We start from the raw sequence: 22,492 nt of genomic DNA on the forward strand, positions 1-22,492 counted from the left end.
CTGCTATTAAAAAAATATGAGAAGTCTTCTAAGAAGTAAATGTTGAGCTTAGTAGTAAAACTAACATTTCACTTGTATTAAAGATGAAAATTTTGAAGCTGCTTTCGAGCCAATAGCTACAATTCAAAAAATATTTGTTTTTATTGAAATTTTCTTTTTGTTTGCACTAATGATGTTGAACAACTTATTTCCTTTCAAGAATCTTGTTACACTTATGCTACTAATGAAGTGGTTCTCATTCATGATATTACATTAAACATGAACTGCATAAACAAATTTCTTGTGATAATTTCATTTTGTCTCGTTGGTTTTATAATTCTTAAGAATCTATAATTTTGATTAACTTTCAATTTTTATATAAGATTATAAAAAGTCTCCACTTTTGAAGATTTTGAAGAATATTCATGTCTTTCCTATCATGATGTTTCGCTACTTAAAAATACAAGATCAACTTTTTGCCAAATGGGATAGTACGGTACATAACAAGAAGATTTAATTTAGAATATATTTTTTTATGAAAGAAACTTTTCATAATTATTCTAATTTATTTTGTATTTTTATGTTATTTAGGTCATTTAGATTTATTTAAGCATTATAATTAGGTCATTTAGATTTATTTAAACATTATAATGTTTTAGTTTCTTTTCAGATAAATTTTAAATATTATAGTAATTATAATTTTTTTACTTTTTTTTTATAATTTTTCCTATTAGTTGTATTACAGGGGCTAGTGGCTACAACAAAGAGAATAGATCATGACGAATTAGTAATGTCTTTGTTATAGTTTTATTTCATGTTATCTCTTTCTATATTCATTCTTTTGAATATCATTTTGTCTAATCTATCTTATTCATTGAATTTCTTCCTATATTTCTTAACTTTGACCTCTACTATCATCTAATCTATCTTTATTCTTATATTTCTCATCTAAATTTTCTCTATTTCTAAACTATGCGCATACTAGGTTAGTTTGATCATTATTCGTCCTACATCGAAATCATTTCTTAATTCAACATTTGCAGTAATCGATTAATCATAACATTAACATCCTGTTTGGATAAATTTTAATGATGGTTAATTCATGTATGGTAATGACAGTAATTAAATGACAATGACATAGAATGAGAATTGTAAAAAAATTTTATATTTGGATGATTATATATTAATGTATATTAATGATATATTTTTGTTTGGATAATAGAATGATATAGTTATATTTTCAATCAAATTACTAATTTATCTATATCTATTTATATAATAGTAAGTGGTATATAAGAGATATATAATAAAAAAAAATTAAATTATTTACCAATATAATTACATTTATATTTAAATAAATAATTATTACAAATTAAATTTTTATATTTAATAAAATAAATAATAAATTATGAAAATAAAAATAGAATTAAATATATTATATGGGGTATAAAGAAAAAAAAAGTAACATATCAGTCACATATCACCGACTCAGTGGTTTTAAAATTCATCCCAAATTTGTCGGTCATATACCTTTTATTACCATTGAAAGTTGAAACTTTCGTGGAATGTCATATATTAAAATCTTATCATTTACTACAATTTAAACATAGTGTAAACAACCAAGATTTTACCAAAGAGAAAGGCGAGAGTACTTCCAATATATTTGGGATTTAATAATCCAAATAAGAACTTTTAAGTACCGTAAGATTTGTGATACGAAAATGACAAAGCTAATATTGAAAAGAAATTTAGGAATGAAGATTAGCTAAAAAAAAGTAAAAGGAACAAAACAAGATATGAAATTAGCAATTCATGTCTATTTAATTTTAGCAATCCATACAGATTACCTTCATTATGCATCAGTGACAGGATTACTCTTTTCTTCATCCCTAATATAGATTTCAAATGCATCAGCGACGGGGTTAATTATTTGAGAAATGAGTTCTGTTGTTTCAAACCCTTATTGGAACTCACCTATTTTTTCCCCTATCAATACCATCTAGTCTTACGTTCAGATTCATGGTTTTAAGAGTATTATTGTGCTCAACAGAAACTTGATGGAAGCAAAATCAGGCCAAAGAGAACAGGAAAGAGCGTATTTTCAATTCTTGATCTGAACACTATAGTGCTCCACTAATCTAACACGTCATCCGCCTTTGAGGATCCATCTTGTAGCTCTTCCAACCAAATTTTCAGAGCGAGCGAGCTCACCTATCAAGTTGAACAATTACGAATCGACATAACATAAGAGATAGGAAGATGAGACAGAGAAAATTACAAAAGAAAATTAGACAACTAAGAAATGACGTCGTTTGAGATTAGCAGAAGAAGATGAAGCAGAGAAAATTACAAAAGAAAATTAAATAACTAAAAAATGACGTTGTTGAACCAGCGTGGCAGAAGAGATTAGAAGAAGACAGAGAGAAAATTAGAAAAGAAAACTAGGCAACTAAGAAACGACGTCGTTTCCGTAGGTTCACTTTCTATTTTGCCGCTTTTTTTTTTATTTTTTTTTTCTTTTTCTTCCTACTGCAAATGGCGTCTTCATCCCTATCCATAAACTGTCTCTACTCTGCTCAAGCTCTAGCTCGCCCGAGGACCCGAAACCCTGCAAAACCCTCTAATTCGAAACCAAAACCATCCTCTAAAACCCTCTGCCCTGACTCTAACCATCATCACCATGCCCAACTCAAATCCCGACGAACACCCGGCCCTCAGCCGGTCAGCCTATCCGGCGGCGAAGCTACCACCTATACTCGCCTCCCTCCAAAAGAGGATTTCTCCGTTCCTTCTCTGTCTTCTTCTCTTGCTTTCTCGCCAGAAGTCAGGCTCTCTGATTCAGATGTAGCAAAGTTCACTACAGAGAATAAAATTGGCAGCTTGAGTACCGAAGACGATGAAGAAGAAGAGGAGGTCGATCAGGAGGGAGGGAGTGATTATTCCTTTGGGGTGAATCATGGTCGATTTGATATCTTTCCAGGAAATTTGGGTTCTAGCGATGAGGATGAATTGGATGAGGTTTACGGCAGTGAGTATGAAGATATGGTGTTTGAGGTTAACGGCGGTGCGGTATATAATTACGAAAACGGAGATGGTGGTGATGATAATGGGGAAGATGGAGTTAAGGATGGAGAAATGGTGAATTTATCTGATTTGGAGGATGATGTTCAGGTGAAGGAGAAGGGGGTTCCCGCGGTGATGCGGTGCTTTGATAGGGCAAAGGTATATGTAAAATCTGGGGATGGAGGGAACGGTGTAATGGCGTTTAGGCGGGAAAAGTATGTGCCTTTAGGAGGACCATCTGGTGGAGACGGGGGGAGAGGTGGGAATGTGTATGTTGAGGTTGATGGGTCGATGAATTCATTGCTGCCTTTTAGGAATAGTGTACATTTTAGAGCCGGGAGAGGGGCTCATGGGCGGGGGAGGATGCAAAATGGGGCAAAAGGAGAGGATGTGGTGGTGAAGGTGGCACCTGGCACGGTAATCAGGGAAGCAGGGAAGGAGGAGGTGTTGTTGGAATTGTTGTATCCTGGACAACGTGCATTGTTGTTGCCTGGTGGGAGAGGGGGAAGGGGGAATGCTTCATTTAAGTCCAGAACAAATAAGGTGCCTAGAATTGCTGAAAATGGTGAAGAGGGTCCAGAAATGTGAGTTATTTTTTTATAATCTGTTTGATTACTGTTGGGTGCCTTTCATTGTTTTTTGGATTCTTGGTTACCTATATATTTTTTGTTTGAATATCCACTGATTTTGTGTGTCTGGTTTGGGAAGAAACGTTTTCAAGGTTGCATTTTCATACTTTTTCCATGAGTTTTTATTATTCTTCAATCATAGGTTGGCATGAACCTGATTTTCTTCTGGATGCTAGGGACAAAATATTTTAAGGTTAAATATCATGGGCATGTGCTCTGATATCCTCATAGATCAATACTGAGAATAAAGTACAGTTGCTTTACAATAAAGAGAAATGAAGTTAGTCCAAAGTGAGGAGGCAAATATGCTAAGATATTCCATGAACAGATTAAGGATTTTCATGTTTATGTCATGTGTTCCTCTTGGGTTTGTATTCATTTTAGGAATATTGGTATTTTATATCAGGTGGTTGGAATTGGAACTAAAGTTGGTCGCCGATGTTGGAATAGTGGGTGCTCCAAATGCAGGAAAAAGCACACTTTTGGGTGTGATAAGTGCTGCTCAACCAACAATAGCAAATTACCCTTTTACAACTTTACTTCCCAACCTTGGCGTGGTTTCATTTGACTATGATTCTACAATGGTGGTGGCAGATTTACCAGGTTTGCTTGAAGGAGCACACAGGGGTTTTGGTTTGGGTCATGAGTTTCTTCGACACACTGAAAGGTGTTCTGCCCTGGTATTTGCTCTATGTCCAAATAACTACTGTTGCAAATATAAAATTATTAGTCTCTTAATGGATGATTACATATTTAAACCTAGTATTTTTAGCTTTGTATTGTTTTTTTTAAGTAAAAGAAGACAACATTATTAAGATGAGAAGGAAAAGTACAGCAAGGGAGAAAGAGAAATCCTCGCCATAGAAACAAAAAAATAAAACCCCCAAACAGAAAAGCAAAAGTAAAAGATGAAAAAAGTAGACAGTAGAAAAGCTGCAAGCTGTATATAGATATATCCCAGTATCATTGGAGATTGATGATGCAAATATCTGTGAAGAAACCATGGTTTAGCTCATATGGACGCCAAAAAACTCGCCCTCTCCCTCAGCTCGGAATATGAAGTGTAGAGATTTGGGTAAAAATATTTTCTTTATTTTCTACTCCTTGTTGTGTTATAGACGATCCATATATATATATATATATATATACAAATTTTCCCAGTACAAATAGGAAAAATTACCCTTATAGTAGAGATTCTAAATAATTACAACATTAATAGGGAAATTAACTATATAGAAAAATATCACAATTATTTAGGAAACCAAATATTTATGTCAACATGAAGAAATCCTGTTATTAAAAACTCTTGAATTGTGCATCAACCAGATGCACCAGAGACCTGTGAACAGCACCCCTGCCACAGGAGTTTGGCAGCCTTCCGAATCCAATCCTCTTTGATAAACATGCACAAAAAACTATTCATTGTTGGAGGCAATACCCAACTACATTCAAACATCCTAAGCACATCAGTTCTCAGCCTTCAAGGCACCTTGCAATATAGGAACAAATGTACATGTGTTTCCCCCCTTGAAGCACAAAACACAGACACTGGGAGAAAGAGCATGATTAGGATGACGGATTTGGAGCAGATCAATTGTGTTAAGCTTTTGATGAGTCATCATCTATGCAAAGAACCTCACCTTAATAGGAATAAGAACTTTCCAGAATCCTTTAGCAACAATCATAACCGGGTTGGTGGGGTTATTTATGAGATAATCAAATAAAGATTTGCGAGTAAAAATGCTAGAGATGTCTAAGGTCCATAATCTTCGGTCGGGCTGGAGGGAAATGGTAAACTTTGCGAAGGCTTTCAGCAGGACCAAAATGTTTAGGTCTCTCTAACATAAAGATTATGAGATAAATGGAGGTTCCAAGATGTTTTACCCTCCTGTGTTGTTGTAAAATAGGATATGAGAGCTTGAGGACTAGAAGAAATCATGTGCAACCTTGGGAATTGAGGCTAGTGATGGGTTGCCTAACCAACAATCTTCCCGAAATCTCAAATGTGGAGCCATTTCCTACTTGGAATCGGGTGTGAGGTAGGAAGAATGTGGAGCCATTTCATGGACCATTATGAGTAACAAAAATTGCTCGATTTTGTACGATAACTCCAAAAAATCCTCCATCCAGAATTCTCTACTGTAACCCCAGAGCAGATTGTGTGGCATAAGTTTAGTTGATTTGAAAATTGAATCATAAGTCCAATCTACTTTCTTCCTGTCTCTGTCATCATGATTGGTGCATGGCCTCTGCCTGAGTTGTTCGGCAACTTCAGCTCCTGGTCTCTCCACACTATTGGGAAGAAGCAACATCCCTGTCAGATTCCTTCCCTCTGCCTCTTTTGGCTTCTCTTTGCCCTGGTCCAGAAAAGTCACAGAAGACAGCACGCGGCCATGTTCATCTGCTCTCTTCCTCGAGGCCCCTCTAGAACAGACCTTGTTGACTAATACTGACCCCCTGAACTCAGCTATTTCCAGGAACCTCCCACGTTCATTCTTATTTATTGCAGCATGCATATACCCTTTCCCCACTCCGCAGACTAGTTGTAAAGTAAACCCTCTGCTGCTGATGTTTTGAGGCAGTTACAAAGCCACCCTGCCTCCCTGATGCCAGTTCTGATTGTAAAACATTGCCGCTTCTCATGTGCACTGTCCCCCTTTGCCCCATTTGTTGTCATCCTCCCTTCTTACTATGAAAGACTTCCTCCCTAACATGAATTTCCAAAGAGTCCCCCATGGATTCCCATAATAATGGTTAAATGGCAAAATATTGGAAACGTTATCAAGCTAAGCTTGGTCTCCACGGCAAAGCTGTTTTCCTGACTATGAGGCCATCAAAAACCACTATAAACCACTAGGTTTTCATCTTCAAATGCCATTAGAAAAACAATTTGCCATGTTTGCAGCCTTCACTTCATGTTTGCAAGTGGTTAGGTTACAGTCAATTTTCCTTCAGTTAGGCGTCCCATTCTTCTTATTCAAGTCAAATTTTTAAGCTTTATATGTAGATTATCTAATGCTATATTGTTGACCAAGTTCTGTTAACCATTTGTTGTATGGACTCTTGGGGATCAGTTGGGTAATGCCCAGTACTATAAGGGATGAGATCTGGGATTGGAAGGGTATTAGTGGTGGGAAGAACATGTGGTTCTCATTCCCCTTGCTATATTTCGGTGGTTTGAAAAGAAAGAAACAAGAGAGTTTTTGGAGGGTGGAAGCCAATTTCGATAGGGTTAGAGATAAATAGTTCCACACCTTGGGTTTTTTTTATCATGGGTCATCTTTTGTATTCTATGGAGGATTTTGGGAATGTTAGTGATATTCTATTTGACTTGTAAATAGTTTTGTACATGGGTTGGCATCTCTTTGTTGCTAATAAATAATGATACATACCATACTTTTTATTTCAAAAAAAAAAAAATTAATAAATGAAACTCTTGTTAGCACCTTCCTTGATCACCATGAACCCGTTTTGGGTCCTGGACCAATTATTTTTTTGACTATTCTTTTCTCATTTCTCTACCTCTTAGCTTAAATGAGTGCTGGTGTAGGGTTTGCAATTAATAAAATGTTTATTTTTTGGGACATGTAGGTGCATGTGGTTGATGGCTCAGCACCGCAACCAGAATTGGAATTTGATGCTATTCGTCTTGAGCTTGAATTATTCAGTCCTGAACTAGCTGAGAAGCCCTATATTGTTGCTTATAACAAAATGGACATTCCAGAGGCATACAACAATTGGCCGTTATTTAAGGAACGTCTACAAGCTCATGGGATTGAACCATTTTGCATGAGTGCAGTGAAAAGGGAGGGAACTTATGAAGTGATTTGTGCAGCATATGGGCTTCTGCAAAAGAATAAAGAAGCCAGCAAAGAGTTTGAAGGTCAAACTTCTCATAATTCTCCTAGCTACCTCCCATATAAGTGATTCATTAAATCCTTCTTATTTTAATAACTAGGCCTGAAAAAGCTCCATATTTTTAGGATGGGAAGATCCAATTAATTTGAACCATGTAGCAGATAAGGTGCATAAGCAGCGAAGCACTTCCATCAATGAGTTTGAGATTTTTCATGATAGTGCTACCAGTACTTGGCATGTAGTTGGATCTGGATTGCAACGTTTTGTTCAGATGACAAACTGGCGGTAGGTTAACGATTGTGTATTTTGATTCTTACTGGGTACTCTATTGCATCAAATGTCAACATTATTTTCATTATTTATCTTCCTGGAAATGATTGTTTACAAATAATAGGGAACATCCCTTTAAATTTGGATTTCATATTTCTATTTTTTATCTTTTTGCAAATTATTGTTTTCAAGTTATAGGACATTCTTTTAAAGTTGAATTCTGCTCATTAAACGTCCTATAGGTTTGTTTCCTTCAAAGAAAATTTTAAAAATTTGTTTGTTGAAGTTGGTGACAAGTAGTTACTTATTTATAGAAGGTTTACAACAACTGTTCACTTAGATAGTAACAGGTGTCGGCACAAGAAACAAGTTAGTACTTTGTTGAGTTGAAATTGATTCTCTTGGAATTTTCTGAATCTTGCTGCAAGCAATTCGTAAAATTCGTCAAGTTACAGGTTCTTTGTTTGATTTAAGTTTTTTATCTAGTTCACTTTTATTTTTATGAAGTTTCAAGTTATGTATCCTTCAACTTGAGGGGGTGATAGTGAACAAGAATTTTTTTCTATTTTAGTCTATTATGGGATAATAGGATATTTTGCGCATAGGCATTTCTATATAGTCAATGTCCCTATAGAGTTAGGTTTTCTTCTTAGTTTCTTATTCTTTGTGATAGAAATTCCTATAAATATGATTTACTATTCCTTCAACATAATAACAGAGCACTTTACAATTTAATTTTAGTTACTCTTCTACCTAGATGACTAGGAATAGCTGTAGAGGCAGTGAACAAAACCATGAAATTTACTAAACTGTTGCATCTGTTGCCTAATATCAAGTTGGAGGAATAAATTATAATATGATAATGTTGATCATCATTATTTTGATACATGATATTACAATATGATCATAATACATGATATTTATTGGATACCTGTGAATAAGAGTAGGAAAACTAAAAATTGAACCAAACTATGCAGAGTTTTGACTATGTAGGGAAAGATATTGTTGAAGAGAGAGGAGAGAGATTTCTGAGCATATTCAAATGGTTCTTTACGCACGTATATACTAGTTACCTATACATAGAAGTAACTGTATATATTTACAAAAGTAAAGGCAAGTACTCAAGGATCAACGTCATGAAGCAAGGTATACAGAAGGAAGTAAAACATTTCTGTGCCATTTATCTGTATTCAACCTCTGCAGTAGACCTAGCTACTACTAACTCTTTTTTATTCCTCCAAGTAACCAAGTTGCCTCCACAAATGTGCAATAGTCAGTTTGACCTCCTGTCATCAGGAGATCCAGCCCGATGTGCATCGCTAAAACGTTCTACCTTGATGTAATTTTGCTTGAAAAAAGTAAGCTTTTTCCAAGGGAAGATTTTCAGATATCTGAGAATTCAATAAATTGCATTTTTTTATGGTTCTTGGGGTTCATTCACGTACTAGTTTATAATTACAGATAAGCTATATCAGGCCTTGTATGTGGTCAGTAGAATAGTGTTCCACCTAGTCTCTGACACCTCTCAACTTTAATTGGCTTATCATGTTGCAGTTTTTTATTGGTTTTAGTGGGAGAGTCGGTTGGCTTACAATCCAATATACTAGTTTCTTCTAGGAGATCCAAAATGTATTTTCGTCTGAGACAGAAAACGCTGCAGGACAGTGCAGTAGAGCAGGTGTGGCTGGAGACAAGAAACGCACAGCTTGGTGATGGTAGGGACTCTGCTGCTAAGTAGAGCTGCATCTAGTTAGTGCAGTAGAGGCTTCCGGGCAGTGGCAGGAACTTTGCACGACTTAGCACAGCTGATCGTTGGTGGCAGAGCAGGCGGCTAGAGCAGGGTGGTGCTGATGGAGCAGGCAGTTGGAGCAGTGGCTGAAGCAGGTGCAGACTCAGTTATGAAGGGAGGTTGTTGAGATTTCCTGCTACAAAGGCTGGTGATGGATTTTAGGGATGTTCTTTTTTAATTCGGGCAATAAAGGTCAGGTTAGGGTTTATAGAAAAACATTAGAATATTTGTCTTATAACTCTGATACTATGTGGTAGAATAGAATATTATGATATTATTGAATAATTTGACCCTATATATATAAACAAGTATGTGTAAAAAAGGGAGACCTTAAAAATTAAGTACATAGCTATGTTTTTACTAATCTACTCTTGTACAAAATAATTACATATATACATTTTCAACTAGCTATGAATAGAGCTTTGAAATTAAATCTTTCAACAATCCTATCAGATTTTTGTTTCCCAGTAAACACTCACCTGTAGCCTATTGTTTTTTTCCCCAATAGAAGATTGAAAATTGCCCATAACTCGTTCTTTATCAATGCACTCCTCTCTTAAACCATTAGCTTTCTTCTGCTTTGGATTCCTCAAAGTTTCTTGCCAAACTTGTGGAATAGAAACAAAAGAAAACGATGGTACGAAAGCTTCCATAGGAAGGTGATAGTGAATTATATGAGGCATAAGTAGGTACAAGGCATTTAGTAGAAGTACGAGTCCCTTTTTTAATAGTAATGGGAGCATTAAGATCATCAGTACTAGAGAGAAAATTAGGAGCTATTGAATTCACGGTGTTTCTTTATGATCTGAAGCCAATGTCTGGGTTGGCTGGCAGCTCAACCGTCTTGTGTCTGTGGTAGTAAGTTCTTTTATCGTTCCTATCTAATCTACTGCACTCTAGACTGTTTTGGGCTGTCATCCTTATCAGTAGGGACAGAGGTAACAGTAAGTAGAACCGCATCCAGTAATTGAGAGAGGAAATTTTCCTTATTTTCACGAGTCCCCCTAAAGAGCTGGCTGTAAAAAAAGGAAATGTGATTCAAATTCCGAAGGGGGAATTTCATGCTAACAAATAAATAGGATTTATAGCTTTTTGTCTAGCAGAATATCCAATAAAAGCATACCTGAGAGTCCGAGGTTCTAATTTTCCCATACTTCCACATTTAGAATAAAAGCTTCCTTTTCTTCCTTTTCTATAAGCTAATGACTCATGATGTGTTACTCAACTTATGTTTTGTTACAGATACGTTGACTCGGAGAAGAGGTTCCAACATGTTCTGGAAGCATGTGGTGTGAATAAGTCCCTAAAGAAACTTGGGGTCAAGGAAGGTGACACAGTGATTGTTGGAGAGGTGCATCACAATATCCTGCTGGCAATATCTTGTGTTTCCTATGATAGCTCTAGCTTGAACCTAATTGATGTACTTAAAAATATAAACTGCACCACATGATAGCTGCATGTGTTTGAAGTTAGGTTTTGTGAACACTAGGGGTTAGGATGTCATTGTGGTTACTTGCACATGACACATTCAAGAGCATGTGTTTCAGGCAATTCATATAGTAGATTCTGGACACTTTTCAGAAATAAAGCTAGATGAAGTTTGTTATTTTTACATCCAGGGTTACATTATAAGGTTATTAGGCAGAGAGATCATTGCAATTCTATGCTTTTCATTGTGTACAACCAGATAATTCATCTACAAACTTATAGAACATGTTACATCATTTAATCTAAACATGATCATATTTATTCCTCTCTGCTTCCTTCTAGATGGAGAGTATTTGGCATGATTCCGACGAGAACTCTGGAGCATCAAATGTGAAGAAGGGTTCAGCAGATTCAATCAGATGGCCTCAGTGGAAGTAATCTGCCAATGTTTCTCGAGGCAAATTGATGCTGGTTCCTGCAGGTATGATAGATAAATTTTTCTTTTCCTGAAGTTAAGTTAAATAGCAGCTAAAATGCAGAAACTTTGTTGCATGTCCATCATGCAACACAATTTATTTAGGCTTTTCGCTCCTTTACCACTTGTTGAAATTTGGTTTGATATCACTTGCTAACAATTTGCTTAGATAAAATTTAGGATTGCAATAGATCTAGGTGTGAGAAAAATTAAACTAATAGAATTACAAGAGGACAAAGTAACATGAAATATGCTGCTAAACAAAATTCTGCCTTGGGTTGTTATTGTTGAGTTACGTTGCTCTATTGAGCTTTCTCGTTACAAAAATGAAAACACAAATAGGTTTTTTAGCGACTTACTTGGTAGGGGTCGTTGTCCTCTATATGCTTAAAATCTGTCATATTTGCATAGGACCACTTGAGCAACAAGTGGAGCATGTCACTTTTTGAATTAAAATACAAATAGGTATATATAGTCTTAATGTTGCCGCCATTGTCAAACCTCCTTAAGCCACATTAACTGCAAACACTAATTGATCTTATTCAAATGTTTTTAACCATTATGCCTTTCCAAGGGTTTTTCACGTGTGCTAACTTAAGCTAAGTGTGCCATCATTTAAAGTACAATTGCAAATTGTTTTATGAACTTTACTTGATTTGTTTTTCCGGCACAAGGTTTCTGATATAATGGTGGCAAAACTTGGTATGCTTTGTTCTGCTATAAAAGAGAGGATTTTGGTCATAGTGATGGCAAACGTATAATGACAATATATTACAGGAAGAGTATCTTGTTGTGGATCAAACAAAATTCTTCTTAACCACACTGCTTCACGTTATGCATTTGCTGCTGCAGTAAACTCTATACTTCTGCTCATAAAAGTTCTATAGCTTTTGCTTTTTAGATGACCGTGAAATTCTTTTTTAAACTCATGCCATATATCTAAATGTGCTTTTTCCATCATCAATTTGACTCTATCCAATCACTATTTTTATAATCAACGAGGTTTGGTTTCTTTTTCGTTGGCAATGTTTGCAGCAACAGCAATGATGAGGAACATAGAGATGTTCACAAAGCTCGATGAAAAATTGAAGTATGAAGTAAAGTTTGGTTGGAGAACTTCATCAAGAGAAAATGTTTGCTTGGAGAAGGCACTGTTGGGGAAGGAGGTAACATTAAACTTTTGCATAATGTCTGTTATGTTCTTAATTTGGTTCAAAATTTATTAAATGTCAAATAACTACTGAAGAAAGAATATAAGTTAAATTTTTTACGATATTGCCTGATAATTGATAAGTAAATAGATATGATCAAGGGAAAGTATGGAAGCATTGCAATTGAACATTTTCTCTTATTCATGCCTCTTAATAGAAATATGGATACTAGGTTATCTACTAATACCAAGAAAGATAAAACTCGTAAAGGCTATTTACGAAGATGTCCTTGTCTTTTTTGGCTTGAGCTCTAAAGTGGAGGAATTTTGAGAATGCTTCTGATTTCTACTTCAAGGGGTAAACTTCTAGTGTAATCATTAATGAAGAGAATAAAATATTAAATATATAGTTTTGAAGAATGGTGTTGTTAGTCCATAGATGTATGCATGCACGCAGTAACTCCCCAGAATGTTCATAGAAATGCAAAAGCAAAGCATTTTGTATGAAATATAGCATTCAAAAACTTCATCTTTTAGGCAATCCAACACCTATATTTTTCTTCTTTTACATCGTCAATCCCTTGTAAGTCGAACTTCCATATTGTAGATGCCGCATATATGATTCACCTGTCTCATTTTAATTCTGAAATGTGTGCTTCTCATTCAATGACATAATAATAAGAGGAAATATTGTATCCCAATTCCTGTGTACTATTTTAATGATTATATTTCTCCTCTTTTTAATCATTGTGCAATCAATGAATATTTGTTCTTCATTAGGAATTAATAAATTCTGAGCTAAATCAGAACCAGAATAGGCATCATGCATAAATTTAGTGTTTATCTCACTTATTCAGCACCTCAATTGTGCCTTTCTCCATCTTGAAGCCTACTTAGTTTTGTAGGTTTACCTGACCCGCACAAGGTTAGATATAGTTTTCCATCTTGAAACTCTTGAACTGTAGCTACTACATGTCCAAAACTTGGTGACAGATTCCTTAATATACCCCCTTTTCACCTTCTGTTGTGTTGCAGGAGTTATTATACATTTTTACCTTCATCTTCTGGCTAAAATTTAATCAAATTTTCGTTATTTAGAGTTTAACATGGATTGCTTTCAAAGAAATTGGGATATTATTATTATTATTATTATTATTTTTTGCTCTTATAGGGCGATTTGGTCGAGCTGGTTGAAAATTTACTTGGGATGTAATTTGGGATTTGAAATTAATCTTGCAGCATGAAAAATTAAGCTTAAAAGAGGTTGTAATTCAACTACAAAAATTATTATAACATATGTACGTGATTACTATAAGCTATAATTTAATTGTTTTATTTTAGATGTTAAAATTAATAATTTTGAAGACGTCAAAATAGAAAACAGAAAAAAAAAAAAAAAAAAACTGTTTACAATGTACTCTTTCTTATGATTAAATTCAAACGGACACAAATTCCAAACTTGATTTTCTAATAAATCAACCCAAAAAAAAAAAAGAAGAAGAAAAGAAATTGTTACCGGCACAATAATTTCCTGCAGATACGGAATTATGATATAAATAGAGAGCAAATCTCGTGGATTGAGCTCTAAAACAAGTACAAAGGACGCCGTCACTCTCAGCCGTCCAATCCAAATCAAGCGTCTCCTAATTGAATCTTTGACCAATCCGCTCCTCCTAGATTCGGTTTCACTGTTCATCTCCTTCTCTAACCAATCCCCACCCCTACATCTTACCTCCGATCTTCGTCTTCCGATCCTCGAGACGCGTCAGAACGGACCGTCTTTCTTTTGCCACGTCATCCCCGGCTCCCAGTGTTTCTGTCCGAATGCGTGGCAACAGTGTCCACGTGTTTGGCCCGCCCCCTCCCACTCGACCCACGTTGTACTGGCGTACTAGGTTTACTGCCCTCATTGTGCTTACGTGGCTGTATCTAATTGGTTGACTCGACAACCCCGCTTCTGTTGTTGAACATGAAATATCCAAACTGTTTGAGATCTGTCCAAGAAATATATATATATATATATATATCCACGACTAAAACAATGAAATGGAATAATATTAATTTTATAAAATTTAAACGTATAATATTGAAGTTTCGATTATTATTATTATTATTATTATGAGAAAATCAATTCGATACTACTATTTAATAAATCAATTATGTTAGTAAAAATTTTGGATTTGCAAAATAATAATTACAAATTCGTCTTCGTAGTAGAAATTAATCATTGCAGGCGTGAAGACGATGAGATTAATTGAAACAAACACCATCAACTTCCTGAGAATGCTGAATCTACAGTACCTGTAAAAAGTTGGTAAAAATACTTTTTAATATACGGAACCAACTGCTAATCAAGCAGTGATCAAATTATATTAACAATTATTAGTCGGTCTCTAAACAAAAAAAAAAAAAAAAAAAAAAAAAAAAATTACCATTAGTAATTTATCTTTTAACTACACACCACAAAAAGTTTATAATTAATTGTTCAACTTATAACTCTTTGTTACATGGTAAAATTTTAATGCACTATTTAAAAAAAAAAAATCTATGAACTCATATTCACAAAAAAAAAAAAAAAATCAATTAATTAATTAATTAACATTTGTAGATAGCTTGAGCTCCTTTTCACTATTTTCAAAAGTCAAAGAGGCAAACATATATACTACATATAGTATACCGAAAACTAAATAGCAATTTAAAGTAATTAGGCACGTAAACACTACTTAATTACAATTACTTACACCATATACTTACATATATACACACACACACACACATATATATATATATATATAGGTCTACTACAATAGATTCATCTAAGAAACCAATCATTGCAGAAATCACCTACATAACATGGACGCACCATGCTTCTGTAATAGTCACCCCTATATCAGTGGGTGCGATCAGCTACTATATTATAATATAAAAGTATGTGTGTGTCTGTTATATCAATAAATTTTAAATTAATTGTTGTCACTATATATATATATATATACACACACACATAAAATATAGTAAAAAACTATGGTAAGTTATATTATTTTTTTCTTCAGATATTTCTTAATATTCATGCATAAATCTCTTTATAATATCATAGATAAAATTTAATCATAACATCCAATTATATCATCATTGAGCTACATAAATTCTTTTTTTAAAAAATAAAAAAAAAAAAAAAAACAAAGAACAAAACGCATATAATCTAAATAATTAAAAAATCATTAATAAAAATTTTATTCTAACGTTTTAATTATTTTAAGATAATAATATTGTACTTGAACTAATCATTTAATGAAATTTTATTGATAATTTTATTAATAAGAACGAAATAGTGTAATGACGAGTACATAACAGTTAGATATAGTAAAACTTTACGTTACATGCTAATTAATCTCTACATACATACATACAAACACACACACACACACATATATATATATATATATATATATTAGTGGTTGCTAAGTGGGTGGCCACAAGTCATGTTTTTGACTACTTGACTTGAAAAGACCCAAAAAAAGGGAAGGAGGGGGGAAGGGGGGCAAAATCAACACAGCAAGATGGGACAATTTTTTTATGATACTAAATTTAATGTAAATAAAGTATAGTTTTATATATATATATATATATATATTAGATGTATCGTGTTATATGTATGTATATATATATAAATATGTATTATGTATTATGAAATATGAGTTGTATATGTGTGATGAGCATTGGCCACTGTTATCTCTCCCACAATCTCCTGTTCTGGCTCGTCAAAGTCCAAATTCTACAAGAAAGAAAGAGATGTAATCTTTTTCCCTAAATTCCGGATGACCAAAATAATAATAATAATAATAATAAAGTGAACGTAGTGTGTTTGTGTGGTCTTGGAGAATGTGTAAAATTCTCATATTCCCACCAAAATTAACAAAAGTCCCACAACAAAACTTCAAGAGGCCCCTACACCCTCCCAAAATATATATATATATATATATATATATTTCAAATGGGTCGTATTTTTTTTTTTTTTTTTCATTAGAATAGAAATATATGTATGTATATATCCCTCTAAAAAGCAAAATTGTATATGGGTTTCGATTGAATATAAGATAAAAATACAATAATTATAACAGTAAAAACATGTTAAAGAAGATTATATTTTTGAAGTATTATGGTTTGCTTCCTTAATCCTTTAATTAGCTTAAAGTCCTTCTTGTTCTCTGACAGGTTACGTGGAATAAGGAAGATTCTATTTAGCAAGTTTGAATTACTTCCACCTCTTCATTTGTTTTTGTTCTTCTTTTAATTGGGTTTCTGTATGCATAAGGATTGAGCGTATGTATACATATATATATATACATGGGTGTGTGTGTGTGTGTGTATTATATTGAAAAGCATGTGGTTTGTGGGCAAGTACTTGTCCTCTTTCAAGAGAGGGTTGGACGTGTAGAGCTTATTCATGTCCTACAAAAAGTATCATAGTGGAGTAGTCAAGGGTGGTCATATATTTCTAATTAATTCATTTAATTCCTAAAGAATTTTAAAAACAATTAATTAAGTTATACAATTTTTAATCTCTCTTTTTTTCTTATGTCATATTCAATTTTTTTTTTAAAAAAAGATTAATTTGTTAATTAATGAAATAAATTATACTAAATTTTATTTTCTAAGACAAATTTAAAAACCCATTTTTTATATTGACCTAATACATTTAGTTTTTTTTTTTTTTTTTTACTTCTCTTTAATATTTTTTTAACAAAATACAAATAATTAAATTAAAATGCACTTTTTTACTTCCTAAAACTAATCATTAAGGACTTTGACTGGTGTTGAATAATTAATTATGATTTCGATTATATTTTTTTTATTAACAGATGTATTTTGTATTTTTTATTCTGATCGTAATAAATTATCAAAACATAGAATACTATACGCTTGGATCAAACAATGTGTTTATTTATGCTATTGATTTAGTTATCTTATGGTATGTCAAAATATTAATATAAATGCTACATAAATTCAGGTTAGAAACATGATATAATTAAATTGGATCGTTGTTTATAATAAATATCACGACATAAAATTTGATATGTTCTTGTTATCATTACACACATAAAATATATATATGTATACATAGATTATACCACTTTACACTAAACTTATTTAAATTTTAATTTCATTGTGTTAAGTAATTAATTATAATTGATGATACTAAAATTATAGCTGAAATTTAGTATTTATAAATTTGTTAGGTGCATGATTAATTAGAATAGAGCATAATAATGAGCACATGCCAAGCATTAGTACAAATGAGAAATAGAAAAAAACAAATTACAAGCAAAAAATAAAATAAAAGAGATTGACCCATTTGAGTATTAGTCATTGCTTTCTTGTCATTTCCAATGCAGTTTAGGCATGTGATGTTAACCAAATAGCATTACATATGTATGTATATATATATATATATATATACATATTATATACTTAATATACTTCCCTTGAAGGAACTCCTAATTTAATCCAACTTGTTTTCATTGCCCTTTTGACTTAGCCTTTTCTTCTTTACTTTTGGAGATCAAATACAGCCTATCCATGTCTCCTCCATTTTCATATATACACATATATATATATATATATTACTAAAAAGGCAGTTTTGCAAGGAACTCGAAAAATATGCAATGTCCCACACCATAACTTTTTCTTGAACCTTTTCTTATCTCTAAATTATCTTTCAAATCCTATTTTTACATTCTTGTAAAACATCTTTGTATCTCACCTACTATTAAGAAGAGACCACCATTTTAAACTTTATAAATTTTATTTACGTTCATGTTTATATCATCAAATCATCCATCCTTTCAATTAAATTAATAATTTACTTGGGTTATTTTTTAAATAAATTAAGAATTTTTAGACAAATTTGAAATAAATGATTGAATTCTATTCAAAAGTTTATTTTATAAATATAATAATTTTCAAGTCAACCTCTAGAATGGGTTTGCCCAAGGTATGATATATGTATAATTTTCTCTCATGACTAGAAATTACATACGTAAATACACATTCATATATAAACACCCACAGTAGGATATCCAGTGTATGTATGTATGTATGTATAAATAAATCAAGTCTTATAAACTGACAAGCAACACACAGCCAAAATAACCTTGACTTTATGGGTGACTATGAAGGGAAACCCTCTCGATTGTTGTTGTACTTTAATGCTCAAATATTTGCAGGTTAATTACAAAAGGAAGCCTTAATTATCTTTGGTAATTCATATGTAGAAATTCATATATATATATATATATATATCTCTTAACTGCTCCATTGAAAAATACATGAAGAAGACAAGAACTCCCAATTGATTTTTTTTTTTTAATCGACATAAAATACGGAGTCTCCCCATGTGCATAATATTAATTACATTATTTTTGGTGTAATATTTTTAATTAATTCAGATAAAAATAAATAAATTCATATTAAAAATATTTGTAACCTAATTTCAATATAGTACTGAAAAATTACTTATCGTAAATTTTTTGGTAGACCCAAGAAAAAAAAAATTAATTTTAGTAATTACCTAACCCTAAGAAACTATAAATATTATATAATTCAAGGTGGTGATGAAATTAGTCAATGATAAATTTAGTAATTAACAATCATATAATTAATTAAAGTTAATTATCTTGAGAATTTCAAGGTGTGTTTTCCAAATTTTGTTGTTTTATATGTCCAAAACAATAATCCCACCATCAACCACTCTAATCATGGTTAATTAATTTTTATTAATTATATAATTCTTATGATTTTGACATTCCTATAATTACAATTTTTTTATTAATAAAAATTTAACATTAAGATTATAATTGTAATTATGTTCGTAGCCCAACAAGCTATTGAGTGTCAATTTTTAGATAGATCCGCTGGCTAGTACTACCTATACATACATATAATATATATATATATATATATATATATATATATATAGGCTAAGTAATTAACCCGGATTACACCTGACTTGATTGCTTTTAATATCGAATTTTGTTATATAATTTAATTAGTAGTTTAATTTTCCTTGTAGCTTGCATTAACATGATGTAATATTTACATCATTAACAATAATATATAGTGATCATAACTAGGGTATTTATAAGCAAAATGTTAATTATATGTTAATGAGGTTTCATTTTCTTAATTAAATATTTTCTTAATTCATTTGTGCCTAAACTATTAAAAATTTTCCTAAAAAATGTTTTAGTTCTCTAACGGATGAGTTCAAATATTCTTTTAAGCTAAGATCTTAGATCATGTTAAACTTTATGCCTTTTAGAAAAAAAAATTAAAATTCATATATATTTTAATTAATTACGTAATATATATATATATTAATTACAATATAATAAAAATACTTAATACAAACATACAATCTTTTATAAAAAAAAAAAAATAAACGTAATATCTATTTATTCAAATATTTATTAACTAATATGAAAATCATGAGTCAAACATAACTAATAATATGGTTTTATAATATTAATGTAATTTTATAGCAAATATATATATATATATATATATATATATATAAGACTACGCTTTTTTTTTTTTGCAGTTTTATCATTTAGTTCATCATTTAAGATCTTGTTTTAAGGGCGGGGGGAAAAAAAAAAGAACTAAAAGGTAGAATGGAGTCAAGGCTGGTAAAACTATGTGTTTGTGTGTATACATATATATGTATGTATGTATATATATATATATATGTATATATGTGTGAATGGTTGTTAATTAGAATAGAGTGGAGTAATAATTATATATGATATAGCTAATTATATAGCTATATGATAAATGATTTTGGATTTGAAATTGTACCTTAGAAATAATTAAAATATTATAAGAAAAAGGTAGTATGGTGTTGAAAATAATGACATCAACAAAAATATGTCTTCCTTGTCTTTTTCTCTATTTCCCCCATCTTTATAAGCCTCACATTCCCATAATTTCATATCACCCAAAACCCCCCTTCCTCCATCAAACATTCTCCTCATTCATACCATGGCTGCTTCAAAACCCTCTGATAAACCTTTCAAACCATTCGAATTACCTTCACCTCAAATGGGTAGTTTCGCCCTAATCCAACGCACCACTGCTACCACTACCAGTACTACCACATCTCCGTCTCAGGAGAGACGAGGACGAAGGAAACAAGGTGAGCCGGGAAGGTTTCTCGGCGTCAGACGGCGGCCATGGGGTCGATACGCGGCGGAGATTAGAGACCCGACGACGAAAGAAAGACACTGGCTTGGCACGTTTGATACAGCTCAAGAAGCGGCTCTTGCTTATGATAGAGCTGCACTTTCCATGAAAGGTGTTCAAGCAAGGACCAACTTTGTTTATACTCATAATACCAGTTTCCATTCTCTTCTTTCTCCTAATTTGGTTGATCATCATCAAACACTGATTTTCCCTCCCCCTGCTAATTCAAATTTTCTAACCAATCCTCCTGCCAAAAATCCCGTTATAAATCAGAACAGTACTTCACCTGATCAGCTTAATAAGGGTACTATATTGCATGGTGATGATCGTGATCGTGATCGTGATCGTGATCGTGATCGTGATCATGATCATAACTCAAATATATTGTCATCATCAGTTGATGATTGTTCTAGTAATTTCTTTTTCACTCCAGATGATTCTAACTCTGGTTACCTGGACTGTGTTGTGCCCGGAAACTGTCTTAAACCTCCTTCAAGCTCGCAGAACCATAAAAGTTCTACTGATATTCATATAAATCAATATTCACATTGTGATGATCGTAGCTATTCTTCAGTATTTGATCCTGTAGATGTCACAAGCATGTCAACAATGGGAATATCTAATAACAATGATGATTTCAGTGCTTGGTTTGGTGAGGAAGTCGTCAACATGCAGGGTGGTTTCTGGAGAGATGATGATCATCAGCAGCAGCAGCAGCAGCCATGGGAGTTGAGTTATTATTCTGGTACTCAAGTATCGACGACCATCGTCAACGACGTCGCTTTAGATGGGTGCATTGGGAATAATTTCTATCCGGCCGCCATGGATAATTTTGGAAATGGGGTAATGCTGCCGCAAGTTCAAGCTGCTTCTTCTTCTTCTTGTTCTTCAAAGTCGTGTTCTTCAAAGTCGTGTTCTTCCCCATCATTGCCGGTGGGTCCATTTGGGGAAGTAATGGAATCTGGTTATCCGCTGTTTTGAGAGAAGAAATTTGGAACTAGTAAACTGTGTTTATGTTTTGTGTGGATGAAGGTTTGGGAATTATTGTTGGGAGTAATTTCTGTTTTTTTTTTGTTTGATTTAGTTTTTGCCTTTTATTTGCAGTGTAAGTACACTTAAAAAGTGTTGGAAGCAAGAGATCTGGTCCTAAAAGATGAAAATGGAGGTTGTCTTGTCAGAAAGCTCCTTTAACCAAATATTCATATATATATATATGATCAGAAAATTCATGACCCACCCATCAAAATCACGACATTGACCGCATGAATCATGGCATTTGCTACCTCTCTCTCTCTCTCTTACTACATACATGTATGTATTTATATGAAAAGAAATGAAGATGGGAGTATCACCAAGAATATAATATAAGTACTATATTAATACTATTTCTATTGATTTAATTTTTGAAAAGCAAAACTAAGCTGAACTTGGTTATTTAACGTTGACTATGATATGAGACCTTCAAAATTAAATAAAGCGCATGCAAATACATAGTTCCTTATATATGGGTATCATCATTGGCGCTTGCCAATTTTCTTTTCATTGCACTTTTTGGTCATTGATTAATGCTTCTGGTTTTGATTGTTTAGCCTCTTCTTTTTTACCCATTT

General features: G+C 32.8%; 2 protein-coding genes across 5 annotated transcripts; both read left to right on the forward strand.

Annotated features, from left to right (window-relative positions):
* The first annotated feature begins 2,442 nt into the window (after positions 1 to 2,442).
* Positions 2,443 to 14,007, forward strand: EMB269 (GTP1/OBG family protein). 4 transcript variants are annotated; one of them, XM_088216531.1, is made up of 8 exons: positions 2,449 to 3,626; positions 4,078 to 4,157; positions 4,266 to 4,351; positions 7,263 to 7,554; positions 7,655 to 7,814; positions 10,831 to 10,939; positions 11,359 to 11,497; positions 12,527 to 12,761. In XM_088216531.1, exons 1-7 carry the CDS (start codon positions 2,515 to 2,517, stop codon positions 11,452 to 11,454), a joined length of 1,935 nt encoding a protein of 644 aa, XP_088072657.1. In that variant the 5' UTR covers positions 2,449 to 2,514; the 3' UTR covers positions 11,455 to 11,497; positions 12,527 to 12,761. The 4 variants fall into 4 exon arrangements, 2 of the variants coding, with proteins under 2 accessions (XP_088072657.1, XP_021904974.2); XR_015818018.1 differs by adding an exon at positions 13,813 to 14,007 and having other exon boundaries at positions 2,453 to 3,626; positions 4,078 to 4,351; positions 12,527 to 12,657; XR_015818019.1 differs by lacking the exon at positions 12,527 to 12,761 and adding an exon at positions 9,460 to 9,780 and having other exon boundaries at positions 2,443 to 3,626; positions 4,078 to 4,351; positions 11,359 to 11,455.
* A 6,643-nt stretch (positions 14,008 to 20,650) lies between these two features.
* Positions 20,651 to 22,417, forward strand: PUCHI (Integrase-type DNA-binding superfamily protein). Its single transcript, XM_022049186.2, has one exon. It carries the CDS (start codon positions 20,682 to 20,684, stop codon positions 21,861 to 21,863), a length of 1,182 nt encoding a protein of 393 aa, XP_021904878.2. The 5' UTR covers positions 20,651 to 20,681; the 3' UTR covers positions 21,864 to 22,417.
* The last annotated feature ends 75 nt before the right edge of the window (positions 22,418 to 22,492 follow it).

This window comes from Carica papaya, chromosome 3 (genome assembly GCF_054855325.1).
Source record: "Carica papaya isolate Zhongbai chromosome 3, ASM5485532v1, whole genome shotgun sequence".
Classification (NCBI taxonomy): Eukaryota; Viridiplantae; Streptophyta; class Magnoliopsida; order Brassicales; family Caricaceae; genus Carica; species Carica papaya.

What these genes read in the sequence shown, in the direction of transcription:
- EMB269 (XM_022049282.2), top strand. Translation starts at nt 2,515, where the DNA reads ATGGCGTCTTCATCCCTATCCATAAACTGTCTCTACTCTGCTCAAGCT. An exon ending in GGTGAAGAGGGTCCAGAAAT is followed by an intron (nt 3,627 to 4,077) that starts GTGAGTTATTTT and finishes ATTTTATATCAG; the next exon opens with GTGGTTGGAATTGGAACTAA. An exon ending in CTGAAAGGTGTTCTGCCCTG is followed by an intron (nt 4,352 to 7,262) that starts GTATTTGCTCTA and finishes TGGGACATGTAG; the next exon opens with GTGCATGTGGTTGATGGCTC.
- PUCHI (XM_022049186.2), top strand. Translation starts at nt 20,682, where the DNA reads ATGGCTGCTTCAAAACCCTCTGATAAACCTTTCAAACCATTCGAATTA.